Source organism: Macrobrachium rosenbergii, chromosome 11, assembly GCF_040412425.1.
Source record: "Macrobrachium rosenbergii isolate ZJJX-2024 chromosome 11, ASM4041242v1, whole genome shotgun sequence".
In the NCBI taxonomy this organism is placed as follows: Eukaryota; Metazoa; Arthropoda; class Malacostraca; order Decapoda; family Palaemonidae; genus Macrobrachium; species Macrobrachium rosenbergii.
In genome coordinates, this window is record NC_089751.1 from 42,265,617 (window position 1) to 42,285,342 (window position 19,726).

General features: G+C 36.1%; 2 protein-coding genes across 2 annotated transcripts in view; both read right to left on the bottom strand.

Annotated features, from left to right (window-relative positions):
- LOC136843373 (autotransporter adhesin BpaC-like) overlaps positions 1-5,697 on the bottom strand; it is a 5,841-nt gene extending 144 nt beyond the window's left edge. The window contains exons 1-4 of the mRNA XM_067111720.1: positions 5,544-5,697; positions 1,867-1,927; positions 1,534-1,581; positions 1-1,012 (exon numbers count right to left, since the gene is read on the bottom strand). The exon at positions 1-1,012 is cut by the window's left edge and continues 144 nt beyond it. Of these exons, the coding sequence (XP_066967821.1) occupies positions 81-1,012; positions 1,534-1,581; positions 1,867-1,912 (1,026 nt within the window). The 5' untranslated portion in view covers positions 1,913-1,927; positions 5,544-5,697 and the 3' untranslated portion in view covers positions 1-80. The remainder of the gene's footprint in view (positions 1,013-1,533; positions 1,582-1,866; positions 1,928-5,543) is intronic.
- Positions 5,698-13,028: 7,331 nt separating this feature from the next.
- Positions 13,029-19,656, bottom strand: LOC136843584 (uncharacterized). The gene is made up of 5 exons (XM_067112088.1): positions 19,485-19,656; positions 18,319-18,386; positions 16,918-17,008; positions 14,622-14,729; positions 13,029-13,772 (listed from the first exon to the last, which is right to left on the bottom strand). Exons 2-5 carry the CDS (start codon positions 18,362-18,364, stop codon positions 13,595-13,597), a joined length of 423 nt encoding a protein of 140 aa, XP_066968189.1. The 5' UTR covers positions 18,365-18,386; positions 19,485-19,656; the 3' UTR covers positions 13,029-13,594.
- Positions 19,657-19,726: the final 70 nt, after the last annotated feature.

The following is a 19,726-nucleotide window of genomic DNA, read 5'->3' on the forward strand; positions in this document are numbered from 1 at the left end:
TTCTAATAATGTGGTGTTGAATCTTCCTTATCTCTCTGCTGATGGTGTTTATTGTATGGTGCTTATGGTGCTCTGGGGCTTCATTTTCCTGCAGTAGGTTTTGCTGTCGTACTGGAGGTTCCACTGACTGTTATTGTGGCGTTTGATACTGTAGATGATGGTGTCACCGTAGTAGGGGAAACATTAGTAGCTAGTTTCGTGGTATCTGAACCTGTGGTGGATGTAGTACTGAAAGGTGTGGTATTTGATCCTGCTGAGGTGGTCGTTCTTGACGCCTTGGGGGATTTGGGATTAGGCGTCGTGACGCTTGGTCCAGGAGCAGCAGCTGATGTTGTGGTACTTGATCCTATTGAAGAGGGCGTTGATGTAGAAGAAGACGATGTTATGGCATTCGTCAGACCCCGGGGAGTTGTTGGACTTATGTTGATGTTATTACCCGTTGGGCCAGCGTCCGTCTGATTTGCAGTAGTGCCATTGCCATCCTCAGGCCACAATCCGAAGATGTTAACGCTCCAATAAATGGTGTCATTACCATTCTCTATGGTGCCATTGCTACTCCACCATGGAACCTCAGAGTTGGTCCACTGGTCGTCGTTGTTGGCTTTATGCCACCAATCGTTGATATCACTGTTCCACCAATCGCCATTCCCCTTTTGCTGATTATCACCAGGATATCCATTCCAGTCATTCTCATTGTCACTCGACCAGTCGCCGGTGTTCCCGCTGGGCCAGTCATTATTCCCATCGCTGTTCCACCAGTCATTCTTCAGAAAATCGTCCCACCAGCTATTGCTGCTGTCGTCCCAGATCCAGTTATCGCTCCTGTCAGCCCATGGATCACCAGTAGTCATGTAGTTGTTGTTGTTGTTGTCGTTGCTTGCTCCACCATTCCACCAGTCGCTGGTCGCGAAGCCGGGAGGCAACATGTCCGTCCACCAGGCGTTATTGTCGTCATCGTAATTGTTAACGTTTCCTGGTCCGTCGACTGAACTTTGTCCGTTGTTCCCTTTTCCTGTGAGCGGAAGGTGAGAAGGAGTCAAGTAATTCCATGGGAATGAAGAACTATACGATTAATGAGCAAATTTTGGGATTTCCTTTATGTGCAGTGATGGTGAGAACTACAGAAAAACGATTTAAAGATCACTTTTCCGCTGGTCATCCCTACTCTTATGACATATAAACCCTTACTCTATATATACATATAAATATATATATATATATATATATATATATATATATATATATATATATATATATATATATATATATATATATATATATATATATGTGTGTGTGTATAGGTGAGTGTGTACGTATATATGTAACTTTCCGTATAATAGTTAAAAGCGTCTTATATTTCATCAGAACCAACCTAAACAAAAGGTAGAAGGAAGCAATATGCATAATGTAATTTATGTTAACATTTGATATTCTGACAATGATAATTCATGATTAATGATAAGCAACAATGTTCCTTTTTATGCATGTCTGAGTTATTAATGAACTTTCAATTGTAATTAAAAATTTACTAACCGACATCATTCTCAGCAGCAACTTTGTCGACTGGCTTACAAAACCCAACTGAAAAATACACGAATTATGATTAGGACATAACATTTCACTCTTGTTATTATAGCTTCATAAGTTCGACATTTGATGTTGTTGGTGTTGCATGCAATATATATATATATAAATTTATCTAATGTATTTTTTTTATTTTAGAGATCATAGCGTTATTCAGTATCTTTCTCATTACATGAACATTTGTATTCTCATTCTACCCAGAATTGCTTTGAGCTTTTGAATTTTGCCACAGTAACCGTTCATTTACCTCAGCTTAGACTAAAGTACAATACTGATACTTACTGCGGAGAAGAGGAAGGAAAATTATCAAAATCTTCATGAATGCCATATTCCAGCAGTGGACCTGAAACAAATGAGCTATATAAGTATGTATGAGAGAGAATAGGCCTATACCCTTCTCCCCGGCAGAGTGCTCGAAATTGTCATCCCTCCAAGCCAGTGTGTGAATTCGGAAACTTTTCACTTGTAGTTTTGTTTCTCCACCTGATTTTCAAATCGGATTGTAGGTTCTGTAATGAAACTGTGCATAAAGAGTATGAAGAAACTGAGAAGTTAAGAAGCCATTTTGGTGACTAGAAATTCACATTCACATCATTATATATATATATATATATATATATATATATATATATATATATATATATATATATATATATATATATATATATATATATATATATATATATATATATATATATATATATATATATATATATATATATTTATTTATATATGTGTGTGTTTTGTGTGTGTAGGTGCGTGTGCGTATACTGTCCCTTCTACAGAAAGTTTAATTAGTTGAAATATTATATTATTGACCGTACTAGTTTTACATAAGTCTTAGGAGCGTAATACCGTTACGTTGGTCAGTTCGATGTCTTAAATGTTGTGCTCTTAAATTTCCCTTAGTATTGATGGATGTATTGCAGGCTTACAACTGTGAATTTATATCCAGTTTCCAGGCTGATGTAGTTAGGGTGCATTTCTGGATACTGCTCTTTGCTTCCCTGTATTCTCCTGTTCTTTGTTTGTTGCAGTTCCTGTTCCATTTTCATGGTGGCGTGTTTTGTTTTCTTTCCTCCGTCTTCATCGGCACACCATGTCATGCACAAACCAGGAAACTACTGTATCTGTATGCATTGGTAGTGGGTGGTCATTAACATATATTAGGTAAGGTATGGGGCTTAGGAGGAATCCTTGCGGTACTCCCGTCTTTGGGTGTAGTATGTTGCCTGCTGTACTGCTGAAGGTCGAAGGTAGAAGCGGATATATTAATGAAATGAAATCTAATGTGTTAATTGCTGTAGTTGTGGAGCAGTCCCCGGTTTGTTGGTAGCAATGAACGTTGTTCTTTGGTTTTAGATTTAGCCAGTCTTGTGCTGCACGGGCTCTTGTTCCTCGGCAGCCCGTTAAGTGAACGTTGTTATGAACGAGTGGGATGGCATGGCACGTGTTCTTATTTGAGCGAGATTCGAAGTGCCTATCTGTTAATAAGTTTATGATCTGGTATTTAGTGCGTTGCCAGGATGACCTCCAGCTATCATATGAGCCTATTGTTATGGAGGGTTATCTACTTTCTCTAGGTCTGTAACTGCATAGTAGAGCTTCTGATTAACTTCCAGTCTCTTCTTCTGTGTCTGTGCTATTATGGAGACAGCATCTACTAGGCGTTTTTGGGCTTATAATGAGAATCACCTTGACTCCCTGCATTAGTATGGGTAGTATTTCAATGCTATTATTCCATGTAAAATGTTACTTTAGATTTTTCTGCAGGTGCTTAGAAGTTCAAACTGTATAATGGATATGTTACTGGGACCAGGTACTTCATTTCACTGCATTTCAATTTATTTCCAACTTCTTTATATCATTTTAGTACCTTCCTGGAACTGCCAGAAGGAATTCCATCAAAATCTGAATCCGTATTGCCTCTGGCTGCATAGCCTTTTGATTTCAATTGATGTTGTGGACCTTTCCAGCTTCATTTGATTGGAAGATGTCTGGATAATATTTGTTTATTTCTACACTAAGGAGATATTTATGTTTTTTCTAATTGTTTGTTTATTTATGAGATCCTAATACTCATAATGTTACTTTTTATACCTAATATATCTTTGACCTGGTTTTAGTTTTCTGAAAAGAAAACTGTTGTGCCTGCTTTGTCTGTCCGTCTGCACTTTTTTCTGTCCTCACTTTTCCTGTCTGCCCTCAGATCTTAAAAACAACTGAGGTTAGAGGGCTGTTAAATGGTATGTTGATCATCCACCCTCCAGTCATCAAACATACCAAATTGCAGCCCCCTAGCATCATAAGTTTTTATTTTATTTAAGGTTAAAGTTAGCTATAATCGTGCGTCTGAATGGAAAAGTATATGTCCTGGTATTCAAGCACAGCATAACACAAGACTGAAAGGGCTTTGGCTATTAACCATTAGATTACTCTTATGTGAGACATTTAGATTTCTCTTATGTGGGACACTTAGATTTCTCTTATGTGGGACACTTAGATTTCTCTTATGTGGGACACTTAGATCCCTCCCATGTGTGATACTTATATTCTCCCATGTGTGACACTAAGATTTCTCCTACATATATGTGGGACACTTAGATTTCTCCCATGTGTGACACTTGGGTTCTCCCATGCGCGACACTTAAATTTCTCTCATGAGAGAATCGATGGCACTTGCCTCACGTTGTTCTGTCTCTCCCCATTCAGCTTCTCTTCTCTTTAGTCAAGCTCTGAATAATTCTGTTGATTACCCAAGAACTTTCTGAGTTCGTTTAGTCGTCGTAAAAGAATTTTAAGGGCATCATATGGCTGGGGTCTGGTCTGAATCATTTCTTGCATGCATGACTCCTGTATAGGAGGGCTAAGCTAAGCAGAGATGGTTTTCAAGTAAGACTAACATACCTTTAGTCATATTACAAGAATTAAAAAAAAAACTCTAGTTCTCACAGAAAAACCGTTAGGCTGACAACGCCCCTGCTGAAGGACGGGTCATTGTACGATTTTCACCTGTCGTCACTGCGACTGCGCGCGTTTTTCATACGTAAAATGACTCTCGCTTGAGCATCGTCTCCTTTCATTACAAAAAACGTGCATTAAATAATCATTGAGTATTCAGTCTTCAGTGCTATCTTCTGTTATGTGCACAGTCATCCTAAAGTGAATGGGACTCCACACCAGAGTTGGCCAATGAAAATTCAGTATCAAGGAACGAACTCGCGTATAAAACCTCGCATTAAGCCAAGCATACTTTTCCCTGCCTGGCTCTGACAACCAGGGATGAAAAAGTCTTATGGAATGGTGAGAAATATCCCCCGGTCTAAAGATCAATGACGAGCACAAAAGAAATGTAAAATGATCCTGGTACATTTTTTAGTAGAAAGGCAAACTGCTGTACATTGAAAGAACTGAAGCTTTAACTTGACTAGATATATATATATATATATATATATATATATATATATATATATATATATATATATACACTCTATGTATATATATATGTGTATATATATATATATATATATATATATATATATATATATATATATATATATATATATATATATATATATATATATATATATACAGTAGATAGATGTGCATATAGTCAAGTTAAAGCTTTAGTTTTTTCAATGTACAAGTTGCCTTTCTACTAAACAGTGTACCAGGATCATTTTTTATTTCTGTTTTATGTATGAAAAATAACTACATTATTATTACAATAATATTTTTTTCATTTTCGGAGGCTTTCTTTCTTCAACTAAATTATTGCTAATTAGAAATTATTGATGAGTTTCCCTCTTGTTTATAAGTAATTTTAGTGCTATCCTATTACGCTTTCATCCATTCTCCGAGATGAAGAAAAAATTAAAAATAGCCGAATGACTTACTTCTCAAAGGCTAAACTCCTGCAGTAATGAAATTCCCAGTAAAACTGAACCACTCCTATTTACCTTGCAAAACGTCTCGTAAGGATTTTTACACTGGAGGACCCAGAACTGGGCAACACAGGGAATGCCCCACAGATGGTCAAATGCCTTCCACTGTTCTTGTCAGCTTTACGACTGTATGGTGTAAGCAAGCACTCGCCAACTACTGAGCCTCTTCAGACCCGACATCCTCTTTTTAAAAAATGTATGTCACAAAAGCCGCGTTGTGTTGCGTCATATAATCAGTACTTCCTGCACATCCCATAGATGAATGGCGCGTTTGCCGGAATGAAATGGGAAAGCGGATGTTCTTTTGTATGTGGATTATGGTACGTGAGGTGTATTCGCCTTTTTGTTTCCTGTCTCTCTCTGTCATATTATACTCTCTGCGCGTGCGCGTGTACTTGTGTGTTTGCTTTTATGCGTGAGCACAAGTAATTTCAGCGATAGATGTATAGAAAAGGTCATAAGGAATGCTGCACATCTGCTTACAACACAGAGCATAAACATGACTGGATGTTATTTGCAAGTATTCTTTAAAGTCTGATGTAAAAGGATGGGCAGTCACCATGTGACTAAAACTCACATATCACAGACATGGCATCTCTACCATGAACTTTTCTAACCTCTGTGTCAGGAACTGGGCCATACTCGTTTGTACTGGATTGCTCCACGCTCTGTGGTAGCCAAGAACTTCAAATTTCCTGTTTGGTATAATGTATTGTTCCTTCCATCTCTATTACAGACTGTACCAAAGCCTCTGTGTAATGAACTAGTCTGTACAGTGGACTTTATACCGCTGATTATTCCATGGTTTCTTCATTTCCATCCAAAGTTTTTTTTTTTTTTTAGGTCCCTTTCCTTCAAGATGGGTCGGTTCCATTATACCTATTATGACTTTATGTTTGCCTCTCTTTTGTGTAGTGCAAACGCCTCATTTTCCATATTCCACGAATTTTTAAGTATTCCAGTATCAAAGTTCTAACTATTGTTCCAATCTGTAGCATCGTGTTAAAATTATTTCCCCTAACTCTTACATTATAGATTTTCCTTTTAAAGCTGTGCATTGCTTCTTTGCCTTACATGCTATGGAAAATAACTTTATATATACATACATACATACATATTAATTTCCTTGGCTGCCTTCCTCTCTGTGTGTGTGTGTGTGTGTGTGTGTGTGTGCAGAGGCTTCTGGGAAGTCTGAAAGCTTCTGGGAATTCCGAAGGCTTCTGGGAATTCCGGAGGCTTCTGGGGCTTCCGAAAGCTTCAAGACAATCTTCAGGCTCTTCGAAGCCTTTCATCTCAGATTTATTCTCCATAAAACTCTGTTCTTTAGTATTGAGCAAAAACGGAGGTCTAATTGAAATAATATTTTTGAATAAAGCAGATAATAAAGAATATTATGTAAATTTGTGCAGGTAATCAGAAAACTTTGCTAACCCCAACTCCTGGGATGTCCAAAGTAAAATGGCTTGGGTCTTCACTTTGTTATGGAGTCAGTTTCAGACTCCTTAGCATCTGATGTCCCAAGAGTTGTTTTCAGTGCAGAAGGCCTAAGAGGAAGACCACGTGTGGTGGGTCAAATACCCCACTTCGGAGTCCCTGAGTGAGGACTACCTCTTGGTTTGGAGTTCCGAGACAGGGCAGGTTTCTGACATCCCTGCCAATCCGGGAGTCAACTATAATGCTAAAACTCTGAAACGTTTGTTTGTTTGTTTGCACTCTGGAAGGTAAATGGGCCTGGTGCTGCCCATAGACTTTTGCTGACTATTATTTGTATGGTTAATTTAGCTGTGGGTATGGGTATGGTAGAGATATGGGTATGGGTATGTTATGGTGTGGATATGGGTATGGTATGGGTATGGTACGGATATAGGTATGGGTATGGAACGGATATGGGTATGGGTATGAGTATGGGTATGGTACGGATACAGGTATGGGTATAGGTGTGGTATGGATATGGGTATGGTACGGATATGGGAACTAGGAAATGCGAGCGATAGCGAGCAACTATATACATTCATGATTATATATACATACATAAATATATATAACTATATATGTACATATACATAAATATATATAAATATAATATATATATATATATATATATATATATATATATATATATATATATATATATATATAATATAATACCAGGTGTTCAGAAATTAGAGGCCCCCTCCACAGAACAAATGGAAAATTATGAAGTTTTCTGCTATAGCCTGTCTCCAAGTACATTATTTTAAGTTTCTATTAAGCTGCTTTTCATTTTACATTTCTTGTATTTTCAGACCAAGTGACGGAGTTAGATACAGCCATGGCTAACGACTCGAAGGAAATCAGATGGATTGACCGAATCCGGGTTATAACCTTCAGAGAGGCAAGGGATGCTTTCGCATCCTTCATTTCACGTTCCTGGATAGCTGAATACATTAAAAGAGATGAATCCTTTGTTAAAAGAACTGGAACAAAAATCCATATGACTGTCATCGCAAAAAGAGCAGCAAGAATCTTGGAAGGCCTGAAGTCCTTTCTCAGGAGTCAAAAGACATCATAGCTGAGGCAGTGGGTAGACCAAGAAAGTCTTTACGTAAACTGGCGCTTGAGCTAGAAACAAAAAGGGGAAAGAAGAGAAGTTATAGTGCTATATATCGTGAGTTGAAAAAACCTGGTATCAAGCCATTTCATGTTATCAGCAAGCCCAACATCACTCAGCAACAGACAGAAGACCGTGCATGGTTTTGTGGTTCATTTCTGAAAGATTGGGATGAAGCTGACTTTCTCCGTGTTGCCGCATCAGATGAATTCTTCATTTACACAGTCAGGAAGCCAAATCATAAAAATGACATCATTTGGGCTGCAAAGTTGGATGATATCAGCGATGATGTGCGCTATTGCCAATTGTGAAATTTCCAGAATGTTTGGGAATTTTTCTGTTTCACAGCTGAACGGTTAATGTGGATCATCAAAGAAAAAGGACAGTCATGGAATGGTGAATACTTCAGCGACAATGTGCTAACTGGTGGAGCATTTCCTTTCCTCAAAGATCCTGAAAATGTGTTATCTGTTGAAAAAGTCACATTTTTTCATGATAAGGCACCATGTTTCAGGAGCTGCTTTGAAACAGTGGTATCGATTTCTTATCGTCAAGTGAATTTCTAGGTAGCTCCCCTGAGCTTAATGTGTGTGAAAACATTGGTAATATTTAAAGGATCGTGTTGAAGCACGCACAGTGAGCTATGATGGTATACCAAGCCTCGACGACCTGCGAAGAGAGGTGACCGAAGTGCTCAGGGAAATGGAGTTTGAGTTTCAGCTTTTTTGTGATTTGCTGAAATCATACCCCTCAAGAATGCAGGCTGTGGTACAGGCAGATGGAGGCCACACAAAATATTAAATTATCAGAGAGAAACTTAAATAAATACCTGTTCTGAATCACTTTTGTTTTTGTCCATATCAATTTTAGTTTATGCTGTAGAGGGGGGGGGCCTCTAATTTCGAAACACTGTATATATATTCATATACATAAATATATATATGAATATATATATTTATATATATGTGTATATAATGCATACAATAAATTTGATTATACTTTGTTGAATGAGAGAGTAATTGTTTACATTCTGCGCAAAGCAACTGCAAAATTTGTAGAAACGTTCCATCAAAAACAAAACATAAAAACGTATAATGACTGAACAGGATCTGTGCCAGTAATTTCGTGCAATTGCAAAGCCGTTGCTAGAGATAAAAAGTCGTCCAACAACAGCAATTATAGAGAAAAAGACAATAACAGCATCGACATAATTAGCGGAATAATTAGCCACAAATGTGTGCGTCGGCATTATTAGTTTAATGGCGTGATTACACCCGGGTTGTTATGACTAATTAATTAATTGGAATCAAAGAGAATAAAGTTAGGGCCTCTAATAGGCACACTCGTTGGCCGCATGCAGAAATATTGCTGTTGCATTACGGGAAAGATGGTGCTAATTAATTGACGAAGAAGCACAGTTCTTATGACTTTATGAAATAAGGGTCGTTTTCGTGGATGCATCTGATCAAAACATGCACAGGTTTATTTAATGAATGAACTTCGTCTAATATTTACATGGGTATTTCTGTTGATGATTTTTACTTGCTTGATAATGAGGTGATTTTTTTCAAATATCAGAATATCCTTACTCTAATCATTTCTTAAAAGATAAAAATATAATGCTTATTCTTCTGTGATAATGAATGACCTTTTTTTTTATTCATTTTAATAATAAAAAATATAATTCTCTTTATCTGTTCGCTGAGGAATCCTTTGTGCCTCTCCTTGAAAAGCAGTTAATTATATATCTCGAAGTTAGTCGACTTTGGTAAGTCTTAGACTTGAAACTTATAGAAATAGAACCTATAAAGGTTATTTTTGGGATCTGGGCCCTTGGGAACAGTCTTTGGAAGCAATACCTTTACACTCACAACCTTTAAATGAAAAGTCATCTGTATTAAAACTTTTAAAAGAGAATTTCCTTATTTTTGCTTTGCCTTTACAGATCAAAATAGGTGATCATGAGCCGACTTATAGAACGAAATTTCATTTTCTAAGCAATCAGTATTAGGTTAGAGCCAAAATAGGTTAGATATAAGTTATATTCCTTGCAGCTATCACATATTCTTTTGTTTAACTATTTGAAGATGATATAGCAACCTATTAAACATCAATTCTAATTACAGGTTTAAAATAAACAAGTAAAAATGCGCCGAAGTTTCTTCGGCGCAATCGAGTTTTCTGTACATCGTATAATGTAATGCCACCAAAAATAGATCTATCTTTCGGTGGTCTCGGTATCATGCCGTATGAGCCGCGGCCCATGAAACTTTAGTCACGGCCCGGTGGTAGTGTATTCTATATGGTTGCCAGAAGCACGATTATGGCTAACTTTAACCTTAATAAAATAAAAACTACTGAGGCTAGATGGTTGAAATGTGGTATGTTTGATGATTGGAGGGTGGATGATCAACAACTAATTTGCAGCCCTCAAGCCTCAGTAGTTTTTAAGGTCTGATGGCGGACAGAAAATGCACATTGGATTACAGATGTTTCGCCATAACGTTTTAGCAGCCATAATCAGTAAGTCACCAAAAGGTATTTTGAGGAATTCTCCGGCTTTTGATTTGTAATGTTTGACTAGTTTTAATAACAGATAACTGTATCAGCTGTTGGTTTATAATATCTTTAACTTATGCGCGGTTTTCTGGCTTTGACATATTAACCAGTAGGTAACTCGTGGTATTTCGTGTAGATTGGTATCATATATATATATATATATATATATATATATATATATATATATATATATATATATATATATATACATATACATGTACATAGATATATGCGTATATCTATAATAGAAGGAGCCCATACAAACGCCGAAGGTAGAAAGTCATTGCTATATTTCAGAGACCAAACTGTCTCCCTCTACTGGCAAGTTTGGTCTCTGAAATATAGCAATAACTTTCTACCTTTCAGGGTTTTTATGGGCTCCTTCTATTAAATTGATTTGTGTTTTAAAAGAAAATATTTCAGATATATATATATATATATATATATATATATATATATATATATTTATGTATATATGTATATACATAATATATATACTTATATATATTTATATATATATATATATATGTATATATATATATATATATATATATATATATATATATATATATATATATATATATATATATAAACAGTATATATATTTATACATAGTGTGAATACACACACGCACACACACACACACACACACACACATATATATATATATATATATATATATATATATATATATATATATATATATATATATATACATACATACATATATATGTATGTATATTAACTTCGTTCCTACGTGTATTAAAATTTTTAGTCTTGTTTTTTTTTAAATCGCCCTGAAACACTAAGAGTTCAGTTTGTAAACATCCTGTATTTGTCTGTGACAGAATAATATGTAGTTTGATAATCCTGACGAAGTTCATGGCGACATCAAGTTCTTTGCTCTTGCCTCGCGAAAGTGTATCATATTTTGTTGAGGAATATTCATTTGCAATTTAAAACGTCTATCATAGCCAATCTTTGTTTATAAAACAGCATTTCTGACAGGTTATGCATAAGAATACTTTAAATGCTCATGCTGTATGAGCCACGGCCTACGAAACTTTAGCCACGGCCCGGTGGAGGCATATCCTATATCGTCGCCAGGACGACGATTATGGCTAACTTTATCCTTAAATAAAATAAAAACTCCTGAGGCTAGAGGGCTGAAATTTGGTATGTTTGATGATTGGAGGGTGGATGATCAACACACTAATTTTCAGCTCTCTAGCCTCAGTAGTTTTTAAGATCTGATGGCGGACAGAAAAAAGTGAGGACGGACAGACAAAGCCGGCACAACAGTTTTCTTTTACGGAAAACTAAAAGCTGTTGTAAGAAGGTCGAAACACTGGTTTTTAAAGAAAAACAAAAACTGCAAATATCATGTTCACACATGTACATTCAAATGCCTACCTTTCCTCAAGTGTAGGCATATATTAATCGAGAGACGTTATGATCGAGTTGTTGAACGCTCTGATAAACTAACTAATTTTGGAAGCGAGTTTATCAAATCCATAAACATAAAATTCTACAGTTATTTTTTTACTGTTGTTTGATTACTGTATGAATAATATTAAGAAAAATTCCTTAAACTATCTTTGTCTTTTCATTGACATATGACGACGACCGCCTTTTGAAAACAGCCACGTGCAATGGCTTAAGAAACACAGGAAGTCATAGATTTCCATATTCATGACTTGCTACTGTATAAGACATAGACTTTTATTGCCATGACTAGTTACAGAAGAGGACATAGAGTTCCAGCCATGACCGTTACAGAGGAAGACATAAAGTTCCACAATCGTGGCTGTTTATATATGAAAACTTGGAATTTCTCATTTTAGGTATCAGTATTAATTTCCGACATTGTTGTTTGATTAGCTCAAATTTATGACATTTTTCATCAGTTTATTCTTCCTTTGAAAATTCAGATCCTCCCAGACTATACCATTCCTCCGCATAATACTAGGTATTATACTGTTAATTTTAAATCTTTTGTGGGGGGTGGGGGTTCAAGAGAGTAAGGTTTTTTAGGAATTTTTTTTCAGTTTGTTACTGTATTGTGTAATAACCTTTCCAAATACATAGCTGAATCGTTGAAACGTCAGAAGTTCTTACTGAGCTCAGATAATTTTCTAAGTTATTTGTTGATATTCATTTCCGTTCTATTTCTCTTACATACTTCAATCTATATTCCTTTATTTCTTTCTCCCACTGGGATGCTCTGCTTATTAAAGTCTTTGGGCATGTATCGTCCTGCTTTCCCAGGGTTGCAGCTTGGCTAATCGTCATCATCATCTTCATACCCATCATCATCACCCCTTAGTGAGCTCTAGGTCCAGCTGACCAAGTTGGTACTATCTGGTTCAGGGTCCGGAGCTCAGAAATTTATACGCAAGAAATACTTCATAATTTCTTCTTGTTATTCTTAATATATATTTTACTCTTCAGCAAAATTAATGACCTTTGGAATCTCTGATTCCATCATTGGGAAATGTCTTGCAAAGAATTTTAGCTTCCGTTTTCTTTTTTTTTTTTGTACTTCTGTACATTCTTCCATTACCTTTTTTACTTCTCGTATAAAATGAGGAGCCAGTTATAAGTAACAGAGAGGGGTTTCTGAAAGATTATCACTCATTTATTAACGTAGATACATAAAATGTCTTTAACCTTCATATACATCAAATGATAGCACAGTGCAATCGAAAGTGCAAATCTGGTCTGTGACGATTTGTCACGTAATATTCTAAATCGAGAGTTTCAAAAGATGAACTACGGTATGAATTGAATTGCCTGATAAAAATCTGGAATGCAGCTGGGCCACAGTAATTCTTATAATGTCTAGTTAGACAGGTACGGTAACATTGTTGAAATTTAAACAAAAAAACCTTGAAAACAGTCATCGCCGGTGTCCACCCTATTCAGCATCGGTATCATCTTCGTCATTCCCATTATAACTGACGGAAAATATATGGCGTTCCTGTCTCAGAAGCTCAGCCACGGAAATAGAAGGCACCGAGGGGTCTCCGTTGCTTGCCTGTATGGCCGCGTTCCCTCCGACTTCAGTTCCGCCAAGCTTGTCTTTACATAAAAACCTGTTGGACCACGAAGAACATTGTTTACGAAGATCATGATCATATATGAATTAGAATTTGAATAGAAATCTGTTTGGCTAGAAAGAACATTGATTACGCAAATCGTTTGTGAGTAAAAAAATTGCTTAAAAACCCTGTTTGAACAGAAAGAAATTGATTACACAAATCGTATGTGAGAGAAAAAAATTGTATTGTTTAAAATAAAGATAAGGTACTGGGAAAAGATGCATATGTACTAGGGTAAAACACCAGTAGCAAGTCAATCGAGACTTTACCCTACCTGCTAAAGACATTTTAAATCACATTTTCATGGAATTACAGGAATGAGTGAATCACATATTCCCAATCACAAACTTTTCATCATAGGAATCATACAAAAAGGGTTTTGTATCATTAAGGGGACTGAAAATTTAATATGCTTCAGGCAGTGCATGGCGTTATTGGACACTTTCTTCCAGTCTAAAACCATGAGAGACTAAATTTGGTAGTAGGTCAACCTTTAAGTGTCAGGTCGACGGGCATTGGAAATCCAAGAGGCAAATCGCATAGATAAGGTAAAAATAAAAATTTTTTTTACACTTCAGTAAATTTTACATAAACTAAGATTGACAAGAAGGCAAGCTGTCGGAAAGGGTTAGGAATTTAGTCCATATTAACATATATTCACTATTCAACACATAATAAAGAAAGCTACACTTTTTAAAATAAATAAAGGATGCAAGGAGAAAAGTTGGATGAAAATGTAACGAAAGATAAATTTCATGCACTGAACTTAACATTATATTTTGTATTGATTCAGTGTCTACAAGTAAAGATAAAATAAGTTCAATAGACAAGAAAGCATCTTACCATTTGCAACCACAAATATCCATGACTTGGCATCCTGGGGAAACCTCTTCAGCGTGGGAGCATTCTTTTGGATCATGGGGAACACAGTTTACAATCCCTTCAACACAGCTGTCAACAGGAGAAGAAGACTTACAACTTAAGATTATTATGATTAAATAAGGAATTCAAATAAAAGTAATATGCCAGATGAAAGAAGAAGAAAATATGAAATTAAAAACATCTCCATAATGTAATATATCACAATATGAGGTTTCATAGCATGCCTAGATACACGTCACGCCCTTATAAAGATATTTGAAGAGTTTCCTCTTTTGCTCTCGCATCATTAAAACAAGACTGGTGTGATTTATCCAAGCACCATTTCATCTTATTACCCCTTTCTATACAATCCGGTTTTCCCCTGACAATTCATTGACTAAGAAGAAGAAAATTATGGCCAAATACAATCCATTCAAGAGTTATAAATTAAATCTTCACTTACTAACAACTGAACCACGTAGGTGGGCTAATGCCGTCAGCGCACCTCATGTGGTGCACTGTGGGCATTACTTAAGGTTCTTTGCAGTGTGCCTTCGGCCCCTAGCTGGAAACCCTTTCGTTCCTTTTACTGTACCTTCTTTCTTATTCTCTTTCTCCCATCTTACTCTCCACCCTCTCCTAACAATTAATTCATAGTTCAACTGCGAGGTTTTCCTCCTGTTACACCTTTCAAACCTTTTACTGTCAATTTCCATTTCAGCGCTGAATGACCTCATAGGTCCCAGTGCTTGGCTTTGGCCTAAATTCTATATTCAGTTCAACTCAGTTCAACTAACAACTGAATATCAGGACGTCATATTACTTCACGCAAGAGGTGAATGACTCAAGTTCCTAATATTTGCAGTTCATATTATTCAGTTTTGATTTCGAAAGATTATTGTTTAAAATAAGGTCGGAAATTATACTGACCAATGGATAAGGGTATTGGGCTCCCAGGAATTAAGACAGAGTTTGACAGATTGAACACATTAAGGCTAGTGGATAAAGGAAAAACTTAATTTGCTGAAATGATGAACTGCTTGCCACTGGAAAATTTTCACGGACCGGTGATTATAATTGCAATCGGTAATTATGCTTCTAACTTTCCTCAAAGGATTCTAGAAGTTCTCTTGAATTTATTCAGAACGCTTAAGTTCCTCAGGGTCTAATACACTCTTCCGATACGTTTTACCAACCTGTCTTGGTAATTCCCATGGAATCCCCGACTCTGACAGATGCCCGTTCTTGGAAAGCCAAGACCCTATAGACTCTGCCTATCATTTCATTTATATATATATATATATATATATATATATATATATATATATATATATATATATATATATATATATATATATATTATATATATGTATGTATGAAGCGGTTATAAGTCCTCCTTTTCAGGAAAACAGCTCAGTATATATATGTATATATACAATATGTATATACATATATATATATATATATATATATATATATATATATATATATATATATAGATATATAGATATATATATATATATATATATACATACACATGGATAGATATATACATATATATATATATATATATATATATATGTGTGTGTGTGTGTATATATATATATATACTGTATATATACATATATATATTGAGCTGTTTCCCTGAAAGGGAGGACTTATAACCGCTTCATGCACCGACTCAGGAGCATAGTACAATAGGGTAGGCCTCGACACAATACAACAATCACCCACAAGTCTATTCTACACTTTTACAGAAAGGTGTAAAAAAAAAAATCTGATACTGAAGAGTATGAGATACCAAAAAACAGAGAAAATGGCACTCCATAGAATACAAAGCATCCGCTAACTTATGCGATAAACGTTTACGGCAATAATGGTCTTGACTGATCATGATCATTTTTTCTAGAATTAAAGGTCACAGGAAGTGACTTTCATGATAGGGTAAAGGCTAAGGAACATATAGCTTCAGCATCTTGCTACACATAGGTATAGCCCCCATACAAACAATACCTAGCTTCTTCACAACGCGAAAAAACTTGTAGTGGAAAGGACTGACTATTGTAAAAAAAAAAAAATCAGTACGGCCAAGTACAATTTTACTGCAAGTTAGAAACTAATAAACGATGAGAGCATTTCATACATTTTGAGTTGAACAAAGGTATACATCGTTCACAAAACCTAAATAATGAATTTAAAGCTACAGACGAATAGCAAAACAGCCAGAAAGAAGTTACCCTAGTAAACGTGATTTCAAAAGGTGTTACTGGTTACTCACAGGCAACACAGTCCGTCGTCTTGTTGCCATGTCGTATGGAAAACCTCTTCACTGGAACAAGTCTGTCCTTGCGTATACAAGGAGTGGCCTTCTAATAAATAAATAAAAATAAGTTACTACTTCATGAAATTATTGACTATTGATATCAGGTTTTAGTTACTCATAAAGCCGTTCTGATAAGTTGAATAAAAGTATTAGACAAATCAGTGGACAGATATCTAGTTATGGAAAACATAATCCAGTCTCTCATTTACTGAATTTATGGGTACAAAGGTTTTCCTGGGTTTTTCCCCGTAATTAAGATATTAGAATATTCTTAATGATCCTCGTATTAATTTCACATACGTAATAACTAATTCTTTGAAGGTTAATGAAAAGCACTCATTACAAGATCTATGGTTTTCCCTTTTTGCTGAGTTCCATCATGAACAGAAGTATCTCAGTTCACAAGATTGCATACAAATAAAAATGTAAATGCAACAAATGTATGAATATTTTCATACGCAGGCAAATACACACACACACACACACATAAATATAGTCTAGTGGTTAGCATTTTTGGCTCACCTGGGTTAGATTCCCGACTTCGTTAAATCTAGGCCACGTCTGCCACGTACAATCTCTCTCCTTTTTTCTTTTTTCTTTTTGTTTTTTTGCTATCAAGCTTCTTATCAACCCGTTCCATAACTAAAGTTCGTTGTTTCCCTGTCAATCTTTTTGTCACCTGTAAGATTTGCTTTAACAAAATCCCACAAAATAACTTTCCTGGCATACAAAGTACTGTTATGTCCCAATAATGCAGACCGACCGTCTCCTCAGGCATCTTTACTCTTATAAAAAGGAATAATTATTCCTTCAAAAAACCTCTTATCTCCTCATATGCCACGCTTACTGTTCTTATTCCCTCGTCATACCTTCCTATACACACAAAAATATCCTCTATGACCCTGTCATCGCATTTTGCACATTCCTCATAAACTTCCCTTCCTGCCTTTAATGGTGGCTCATATCTTAGCCATTTTCTCCTCATGCGCTCTTCTCACTTTTTCCTCACCAAATTTATTTGTTTTAAGTACATTTACAGCCACATTTTCACCCCTTCCTCCCTCACTTAAATTTCTTTTGCTTCAACCAAATAATGATCAACTAAATTATACTTGCAGACACTTCACACTATTACATTTATTAACTTGCTCTTCCGTCTAGTCAGTACTAACGCATAAGCTAACTCTTTTTCCCGATTTTTTTTTCTCTTCCACGTTTACTTTGAGGATATTCTTTATGTAAAAATTTACTTTCAATAACTAATCGCGTTTCCTAACACATTCCTACTTCATAGCTGTGTATGTGTATGACTGTGTGTGTCTGTGCGTCTGCGTAGATTCTGCGTGGATTACTGACCTTGTATAAATGGTAGTAAGATAAGAAGGAATTGGAAGAGCTTCATTCCGACCTTCTGGTTATTTTGACTGGAAAGGAAATAATGATAATAAAGATAATAATAGTTATCACCGTCATAGAATTATAAACGAAACGCAGAAGGTGATCCTGAATTCTTTCACTTTTAAATTATTTAGCAAATATCCTTGTGGTGCTTTGTAAAATCAAACTCAGCCTAATTTTTAATTAAGAGTCAGTCAAAAAGTTCTCGGCCTCTCCTAGAAAGAGGAGTCATCACTTTTTTTTAGTGTGATTGCATATGACAACCACTGAAAGTCGTAACTATGCTCAGGAGTTCAGTATTTGCCTTTATATTGCAAGCTGGTTACAGTGTATGCTAACATAAGAGCAGGTGAATAAAGCAGAAACTCCCAGGATACTTTTGGTCGATTCCAAGCTGATCCAGACTGTTTCTACTAGAGATGACATTTGTTGATAAGGTAATGGACTTTGTTTTTTGTGTGTGTGTACTTGAAAGAGAATTAAACTAGTAATAGGGAGTATTACACATTAGAATTAGACAAGTAAAAGAAAAAAAAAAGGTGATGAAGATGAAATGCATAGCAATGCTCCTTACAGGAGTGCTATTGCTCCAGGACATTGCTCATGCCCACACCATAGGTGGCAGTGGCAGTGGCTGAAGCAGCCGACTGGGGCGTTGAATTGTTACCTAGTGCCCCTTGCCCGCCCTGGTGCCTACGGTGTGCCTACTGCATCGATGTTAAAGGGACTATGTTGATAAAAATAAAGGAACTATTTTTTCTGTAAGACTTCATGGGTGAGGCCGAGAACTATTTGAATGATCTTTGTAGACCACGTCTGGATAAACTGATTAAAGGCAATTATAATTCACGTGATTTAATTCGCTTAGAATAAACAGAATGAGCACAGGTCTTTAGTTATTCGAAACAACCCTAGATGACAACAGGCACATAGAGACAAGCCAGTTTTAATAATACAAGAAAGTAAAACTTAAAACACGCTCAAGATGTGTTAACACAAGGAGAAAAGGATGAATTTCACCATAACAAGGAACCAAGCTACTGACCAGTGAACCACTGAAAGTTCACAATTATGCTTTACCAGAACATCTCTAAAGCACCACATGCGTAGACCCGATCCCTTACCTGCATCCAGGAATATCCTCAATAAACTTTGGCTCAGCACGACGCTGAATAAATGTTTTGGGGGATCATGCAACTGCTTTCCTTCAGGAGGCTGCTAATGCCGCGGACCTAACCTAAAATGAACAGAAAAACTCGAGAGTGGGAGGAGAAGAGTCTTGTCACGCGTGAAGCAAAATTATAACTCGCACCATGATGCTGGGAGACCATTGTCGCTCCGTGCATAGTTCATCAGGTAATCTGTA